At 25.8% G+C, this 9,585-nt stretch overlaps 1 protein-coding gene across 1 annotated transcript; it reads left to right on the top strand.

Moving 5' to 3' along the window:
* Nucleotides 1-3,138: 3,138 nt before the first annotated feature.
* LOC111619962 (endothelin-converting enzyme 1-like) lies at nt 3,139-5,674 on the top strand. The gene has a single exon (XM_023361793.1). It carries the CDS (start codon nt 3,235-3,237, stop codon nt 5,401-5,403), a length of 2,169 nt encoding a protein of 722 aa, XP_023217561.1. The 5' UTR covers nt 3,139-3,234; the 3' UTR covers nt 5,404-5,674.
* The last annotated feature ends 3,911 nt before the right edge of the window (nt 5,675-9,585 follow it).

Raw genomic sequence — 9,585 nt, 5'->3', positions numbered from 1 at the left:
CAATACCGTTGTTTGTTCTGTTGTGAAATGTACTGTACAGTACAGTATATTTGCTTAACCTGACTCCAATGTGTTGAACCGATTCAGAAATTCATGGTGTATAGATTCGATTGAAAACTTGTGGACTGTTCTGAAAAAGAAAATTACAGAAATTGCCCAATAACAAGGACTTAATAGAGCTGAGACACCATATAGTAGATGTAGGCATTCTTAAAACAGTCATTGCATCCATTCCAAGACAATGTGTAACAGTTATTAAGGCTTAGGTAATCAAATATTACACTTAGAGTTGAAAATTATACGAAAGACAATGGTAATCTTTTCTAATCTTGTATTATTTTGTACGCTTTGTTATCCTCAAATTTATAACGATAGAAATAATCCGCAGGAATAGACGACAAAATTCATAAATAAATTTTATTTTTTAATACTAATTACTGGTACTATAAGTTTTGGTTCCCCGCCTTTATCAAAATAAAGATGTAAATTACTACAGTTAAGCATTTATTTATTGGATTTATTAAAAAAAACAGCTGGAAAATGGAATATCTCACTAACCATTTCCATATGTTTGAGTAGGTAGAAGTTCATATTTCTCATTAATATAATGGAGGAGTTTTATATAATATTGAAATTTTCAAAGTAAAAATAAGTAAAACTTCGTAAATATTCGAATTTCTATTAATGATTTGTTTTAAAAAAAATACATTAAAAATAAATAAATGTTTCTTTTCCTAGTTTTCGAACCAATCAAGTTATAATAATTGGTAGAAAGGACATTTCTATTTTCAACTAAGATAAGACGAATTAATATAAAATAATAATAATATTATTAAATTCATTACAAATTATTATTATTATTATTTTTAAAATGTTAAATAAAAATTAAATCTGAACAGAATTAAAAATAAATTCTTCAGATATCATTAATTTTATTTAAAGTTTCTTGCACTCACTTAAGAAGAAAAAGAGTATGTCTGTTTGATGTTTAATTAAATTAAAAGAATTTCTTACAAAATAAATAATAAAAATAAAGATTTTTACTTGCTGTTTATTGTAATTTTACTTAAAAAAATATATTACATTTCTTTCAATTCAGACATTTATTTTTATACTTTTAAAGTTAATTATTTAGATCATTCTTATTCTGCTACATTATATTATATTATAAGCAATTTTTAAAAAATTTAATAAAATAATTTAATTGAAAGTGTCGGTAGCAATAGGTAAAATTCTTAAAGCAGTGTACGGATAATTATATAAGGATTCGGATAATATCATATAATGAGGTTAACGTTTTAACCAAATTAATCTTCATGGAATTTTAATAAATTACTATGTGTCACTTTTATCTGAAGCATCGATTGCTGTAGAATAATAATCAAAACAATAGAATTATAATGAGAGCTTCATAAAAAAAGAAATCTCTAATTACTCAATGACTGAGTTTTTCGACGTTAGTTATTATTCACTGACTTGCCTTTCTGTGGCATTTTAACAAAAAAAATTAATATGGATGATTCATTTTCAACTTCTAATCAATATTCAAGTTATATTTTCTAAATATTCTAAACAATTAAATAAATTTCTGATAAAATCAAGATTACATTGAAACGATTTTCTCCATTTTGTTCGAAATATTTTTCTCTGATTAACTATAAATTATTGAAATTATTAATTTTGTTTTAATTTTAATTAATTTATTAATTGTCCTACTTACTTTTACAATTATTTTTTCTTCACATAAGTTTATTCTGTGGGCACCAAGAGGGCATTTTTCCCCCATATTCATTCTGGGTTTTGCACTCCTGAAACTTCCTGAAAATTTCTCGTCTCGGATCCACAGAGAGGTAATCCAAAGTCTAAGTCGCTTCGGCCGTCTGTCTGGCCGTTCATTAAAAAAGTATTATTAAAAAGTCAAATTAAAGTTTAAAATAGGAAAGAACTAATATATTAAATAATTATTACATGAATAAATATATAATTTTATATAATTTTAGCCAATAATTTAAAATTTTACTTTCATGTTTTATTTATGAGCAAATTTCAAATTCCGGTATTATTTTTATAATAATTTCCTATTGTTAATTTTAGTTACTTAATACATAGCTTTAACAATTACGTTTATATTTTTATGTTTAATGTATTCAAGCCTGTTTTTTTTATTCGAAAAATTACTTTAAAAATTTAAATTTAAGCAATGTTATATTTGTTTCTATGATTTAAATGTTAAGAAATAAATTGTAAATAATTTCATTAAATTATTAATTTCATTTCTCTAAACCTAAGGTAAATATTATACGTTAATTGAAATAAATCATAATGCATTTTTACTGATTTTTTAAATTTTATTTGTAAAAAAATATGCAAGTAAATAATCGAAATTTAGTCTAAAAATATTCATTTTTTTGTCCTTTAAATATAAAATTAAATTGTTTTTATTTAAATCTATTGTAACCCATTAATTAAAGATGCATTGGATATATTTTATAGATTATTTTATATTTATTTTAAAAATGTTCTAAAACTATTGTAATTGCTGAAAATTTGATTAAATTCTCAAAATGTTTCAGTTAATCATATAAATAATGTTTACATTAAAATTTTTGTAATAAATAATGAATGCAGTAAAAGTGTTGTTATTGATTATTAATAATCAATAGAAATTTATATTTTTATATATGTTATATAAGTTTTGAATAAATAAGAATATTAGGCTACGTAAACATATAAAGCCTTTGTAGAAAATTTATTGTACTGTACTTGATACTTTGAATCTACGTGTTAGCAGCTAAGTAAGCAAACTAAGTAAACCAATGACACAGCTCGTTTCACATTAAACCGACTATGTCATTGGTTTGCTTACTTAGCTGCTTGCCATCCAGACTCGCTCTTTCTCACATAATAATAAATAACATTGCCTTATTCTTTATTTTGTAATAAATAATTTTATTGGTTGAAACTGGTAACATCAAAAGCCATTGATGAAACAGCACATATTGAATTTTATTATTTATTAAGTTAGTTTATTCCTTCTTTGTTTTATTATTATTATTATTTTGCATTAATTATTCATTTAAATGTAAATAATTTATTTAAATTTTAAATTGAAGCACTCTATTGTTCGTTCTACAGAATTTTAAATTCGTTGTTCATTTCGAATTTGAAAATTTTCTGTTTGACTTTCGTAACGACTTTCTTTACAAGAGTAATTTTTGTGATAAGAAAAATAAAATGAATCGTTTTACCTATAGAAAAATTACAAAATCAGAACGTTACCTTATTTTAATTTGTATTTTTTTCGTAATTATGTTTATCATCATGACTGGCCTCTATGTAAGTTCATATTTTCAAAGTAAAGTGATGGACAATTGTAAAGGTAAAGTGATAAAAGATGTTTGTACTAGCGATTTTTGTAAGATTGAAGCTGGATCTATTCTTAGAAGCATAAATTTTCAAACTGATCCATGTGAAAATTTCTATGAATTCGTTTGTGGAAATTATCTTAAATATGAAACTCTTAATGGAGAATATATAACTCCAGCGGAAGTTTTACCTAATTATAAGTATCTGTTGGCTAAAAAAGTATTAGAGAAATCGGATGAAGAAAATGATCCACCATTTGCAAATAAAGTAAGAAAATATTATAAATCTTGTTTAAACAGTTATGAAATCAAAAATGCGATTTCCAATCTTTTAAATCTATCCTATCTTGATAAATGGCCCGTAGCCCAAAACGAAACCCTGAATTCAACAATAGAAGAAGCTATCGTCTTTGGAATATTTAATGATGGCACTGGATTACTGTTTCAAATTTTTTTCCGACAAAGTTTTTTTTATATTAAAATAGGATCCACGACTGTTAAATCAAAAGTTTTATCTGATCAATTTTTTCATATTAGAAGATATCGCATTTCAATGACTTATTTATTAAAGATGCTTGGAATGGATGAAAAAAGTTCAAAGAATATAATAGAAGAAATCAGTAATTTTGAAATATCTTTAAATCAAATTCAAAATAAAAAATGGAAACAGGAAAACATCATTCTGACAGTTTCACAGTTACAAAAAGAATGCCCAGAAATTAATTGGAAGTTCTTATTTCAACACATTTTTAAATATCTTGGACCTCCATTGAACGAGAAAAAAACTACAGTAAAAATATTCAACATTAATTACATTCACCTGCTGTGTAACCTCATTAAGAACACTGAGAGAAGAATCATTTATAATGCACTTTTATGGAATAGTTTTGTACCACATTTAGTTATATTCGACGACAAATTTAGAGATATGTTATCTACAATATGGCATTACTTCAGGTATTATTCAAAACGGATGAGATATAAAGATCAAACACTAAAATGGAAGAACTGTATTAATTACATGAAAAGATATATTGAATTAGGATTGCACCATATGATAATAAAATCATTAAATGCGAAAAAATTGGTTAAAGAAGTTAATAATTATATTAAACAAATTACTGATAGTCTTGAAGAAATTTTTTCTGAGGTAGAATGGATTAACGAAGAAATCAAAAGGGGAATGAAAGACAAATTAAATAATATACATTATACTATTGGATATTCTAATGGCTATATGAATATGGAATTTTTAAAGAAAATATTCGATAATATCAATATCACAGACAACTATGTGCAGAACATCTTATCTTTGAATAGGCAATGGCTATATGATATGGCATTCAATTCGCCTTTGATTGTTGAATATTACGAAACAACTGTTTTCGATCCATTTGGATTACCACCGATTTTCATAGATTTTGAAACAGGAGGACAAATATCACTACCACTAGGATGGATGTTTTCTCCTTATTATGTCTTTGGAGTGCCACACTATCTAAACTATGGTGGTATATTTACTGTACTTAGTCATGAATTTTCGCACGGATTTCAGGATTCGATTTCATTAATGAGAACGTTTGGTAATCTACAAAATAAAACCAAAATCAGTAAAAAATTTTTACAGTTTATATTCGAATTCGATAGAAGAAAAAATTGTCTGATTAATCAATATTCTAAATTCCCAATAGAAGGAAATTTAACAGTCAATGGTAGTAACACATTTAACGACAACTTTGCTGATAATAGTGGAATTCTTGTAGCATTTCGAGCTTATGATAAATACATTAAGGAAAATGGAGAGGAACCAAAGCTTCCGGGACTTAATTACACTAATAAGCAAATGTTTTTTATTAGATATGCTGAGATGTGGTGCGAAACAAATGATGTACAAGTAAAAAGAATACCTATTAAGCATAGTCCTAGCATATATAGAGTTGTTGGTCCTTTAATGAATTTACCAGAATTTTCAGAAACTTTTAATTGTGCTCCAACAAGCTATATGAATCCCGAAAAGAAATGCAATGTCTGGAGATAGAGCAGGAAATCTCTTTAAAAATAGTAACTATAAATAAAATTTAATAATATTTGGCAATCAGACAAATTAAAGAAATGAAGTTAAATACAATTTTTTAATTTTAATTATTATAAAATAGCAGAAAATTATATATATTATTCGAGATAAATTGGCCTCTATTCATGTACTGTATATGAGTTTCTTCGTATAAAGTTCTTTACTTAAATGTTATATTCTTAATTGATATTCAATGTTTTACTATTATTTATTTTATGTACAAGTTTGTTATTATCGTCGCATATATTTAAACATATTAATTTGAAAAAATAAAAATATTTGAGAAATCAAAAATATTTATTATTTTAATTCAATTAATAAATACTTAATTAACTATCAATACATCTTCAACCTAATAGACTAGGCCATCTTCATGTGTAACTGAATTCGAACATATTTTTAAAAATTTAATTCATATTAATACAACCATTCTTTAATTTACTTTTATAGATTTCAATTTTTTCTGTGATCATTGCTTTCTTTGAGTAATTTTTTCTTTGAGCAATGACCCACCAGTGGCCAAGCGGTCTTCGTTCCCTGAGTAATGGGCGTTCGGTCGTGGGTTCGAGCGTCGCTCAGACGGGCTGGCCACGTGGAGTTTTCCGGGTTTTCTCGTCTGTAACGCCTAAATACGGGCCAGTTTCCCTTAAAAAGACCTCCCGGAAGACATTCCCCTAGACAAATCGCCCAAGTGTTGTGTTGCCGTGACTAAGGCTAAACAACAAACAAACAAACAGCTAATGATGATGGCCCTGAGGATAGTCGCTTATTCCATTTAACTAGAGTCCTTTACTTGTGCCATACTGGACAAAACTGTGTTGCAGTGCCCTTTATTAATGTCATACTTGTGCTCCTTAAGTCTAATAGCTAAATTCCTTCTTGTGATCCCAATATTGCTGATTTTCAAATGGAATTTTATATACGCCCGCTTTATCTTCTTTTAAAGCACGCCTTTATCATTTCTTAGAATACTATATATAGTGTTTTTTTGTCCAATATTTGTTTCATGATGTTCTTGATGTTCTTGTTATAAGTGAACTTGGCGATTTTAAATTGATTTGTTTGGGTTCTTTTCTCGCACCTGCCCTTATACTTGGATGCATTTTTTGTGTATTTTATTCTATTTTATTTATTATATTAGGTTGTTCGGAAAATAAGTTCGTTTTTTTTTACCACTAGACGGATTAGTCGTATTTTCCCGCCATTTTCATTCTAAACCGTATTATCATTATATATTTTGACAGCTAGCATTTTATACGAACTATAACGATCATCACACTTATACCGATAACTTCTGTAAAGTAATTAATTTTTAAACTACATTCGATATGCTGATTTGCACGTAGGGATACCTAGCCAATTGATACAAAGCAGTGTTTCAGAATAATACTACTAGCCGACGATGCGAATTTTTTAACCTCGCAAGTTATTGTCCATAAAAATAGCACTAGGATCTAATGGTGCACGCATGGGGAGAGCACTATAAATTGATACTCGAACTTACTTACTGTAACGATTATTGTGATATTATAAAAATAATTTTCTTTAAAATTATGTCGGTAATATCACAATTTATAATAATGATAACTGCGATTTATAGAACTGCTTCTAACTGTAGCACATTTTTTGATATACTTAAATCAATTATTTTGACTAAAGACTTACCGACTACTGATTATTGGTAATTATAATATTGACTTAATAAAAGAACACTTTTCGTGTATTAATAAATTAATAAACTTTTGTTGTTCTGAAAATTTAACAATAATTGCACATCATAATTAACAGACTCGAATGGATAAATACACTCGTTGGTTGACTATGGTTCTACCAACGTTATTAAGTGTAGGTTTTTCACCCATACAAATTAACTCCCATTCCTCTTTTTTTCCTTGGAAAGAATCTCGTTGATCACAAACACAATAAGGAAACAGGAGATCAACAAATACTCTATGAAATGTTAATAACGTGCTTTCTACTCGTGTTTTTCTTGGAATTATTACTACACTTTTGATTTGTTATCTGAACAGTCAGTTGATTATCAACTGAGAAAGGTCAGCTACTCTTCCTCGAAATATCGCCTATCTACGAAATAATGTATAGTTAAAACGCTTTAGAAAAGAATAAACATCTGAAAACCTACAGACAACTCAGACTCTATCAAAAGCTTGAATTATGTTTAATTTTGTCTGTTAATTGTATTTTTTCTGTATGCTCTATTTGTATTTTCTTTTTACAGTGGAAAAAAGTAANTTTAAAATTTTGATGGTGAAATTTGTTATATATTTTATTGAAAATAAGCAAGTTTTTACCAACAATAATAAATAATACAAGTAAAATATTGAAATTTTCAAAGGATTTTAGACAAGAAAAATTTAAGTTAGTGTCAAAAGCTTTACATTTGTTACGCTTGTTTTCTTGAAAGATCGCTTAAAATATAAATTAATGAATAATTTATCAAGGAAACGAAAACTAGAGCCTGATTCTGTTTAGGATGAAACATTTAATTTTAAAATTTAAAATATAATATATAAAACTATAAATATATAATTCAAAAGAAATTTGTCACCGTTTAGGCATGTTGTGTTAAACTTTTTTTGTTATTCTCTGTAGCCTTATGAAATGGTTCGTAAGTAAACTAAAACTATTTTACAAAAATGATTAATTTACTTAATTAATCAATATGTAACAAATAAATTAATCGAATTTAAAGCAATTTATGCATTTAAAATTAATAAATATTTGAAATATATATACAATTACGTTTATAAAACTATATGATATCTCAATGTTAAAATATTTTTTTATTGATAAATTAAATTACATTTAAATCGCTTAAAATATTTTAAAATTTTATTATTATTTTGCTTTATTTATATAGCCATTTAAATTTATTTCATTTTATTTTTAGGCGAATGAGGATGATGAAATATAACTCTGTATTACAGTTATGACTTTCTGATAGGTCTACTATAAAACCTTATTGCTTAGTTTGATACAGTATTTATTTAATTTAACTGTATAATATTCCAAAATTAAAAACAAATATGATTTTAGAAAAATAATATTTTGAAAAAAATAGAAGTAAATTTATGAAAAATATCGAAACTATTTAGGAAAAGCTCGTTTCTAATTATTCTGGATATTAAAATATTCCCCAAGATACTGATTAATATTTTACATTCACCCTTGTTCAGAAATTTTGATTTTGTTACTCATTTAGAGCTCTTTAACTTACGAAATATCTTGAAAATTTAATAAAAGATGTCTCTTTGTAAAGTTAAAAGTTATATTGGTAACAATACCGTTGTTTGTTCTGTTTTCTATTATTATTTTCATCGCACAAGTGCTCATATTTATAAATAATGGAAGCAAACGTATGCGTTTTCAATAACTTCAGTTAAAATTCTGCCGCTTCTTAGTCATATTTAATACAGTGTACGCACTTAATTAATTCGAGAAGAGTAAGTGGAGAAAATTATAATCTGATAAAAGAAATTAGAGAAGATAGTGCCTTAAAGTGCATTTTTGATACTTTAAATGAGTTTAAATGTAAATATCTAATTAAAAATAATGAAGTTACGACTCATCGAAGATAATTCTATTCCCCTCTAATGACATTTGTTTTATTATTACTATAAATAATGTTAATTATTTGAAATTCTTCTGAGGTATATCACGCCTGATAAGTCATAGAAAACTTATAAGGTTTCAATATTCGCATCAGAAAGACTGGCCTTTAATTTAGGATAAAAAAAATTGAATTAATATAACTTTTATCTAAAAAATAAAGCCATAGACCTATTAGATAAATTATCATTTATTTATATTTTTAAAAATAATCATATATACATAAATGTTTAAGTAATTTTATTCATAAAATTTTATTAGGCCCTATATTTTGTCGTTTTTTATTGAATTAAAGAAATACACAATTAAATATAAACTTTTTAAGAAGTTTTTTTTTCCTTATTATTTTACTTCATAGCTGCATAACGGCATAAAATGTAAGTAGTATGATGATATAATTGTATATTACGAGTATTTAGAGTTTTAGTCATTGGCAATAGTCTACAGACTATTTTTTATAGTTTTAAAACTGAAAAAAATTAACAATATCAAATATACTGCATAAATCATTAAGGA

The sequence above is a fragment of the Centruroides sculpturatus genome, unplaced genomic scaffold, assembly GCF_000671375.1.
Source record: "Centruroides sculpturatus isolate CEXI.00-Female unplaced genomic scaffold, Cexi_2.0 scaffold248, whole genome shotgun sequence".
In the NCBI taxonomy this organism is placed as follows: domain Eukaryota; kingdom Metazoa; phylum Arthropoda; class Arachnida; order Scorpiones; family Buthidae; genus Centruroides; species Centruroides sculpturatus.
The sequence above is the reverse complement of the archived record's forward strand: the minus strand, read 5'-3'. Positions and strand labels throughout refer to the sequence as shown.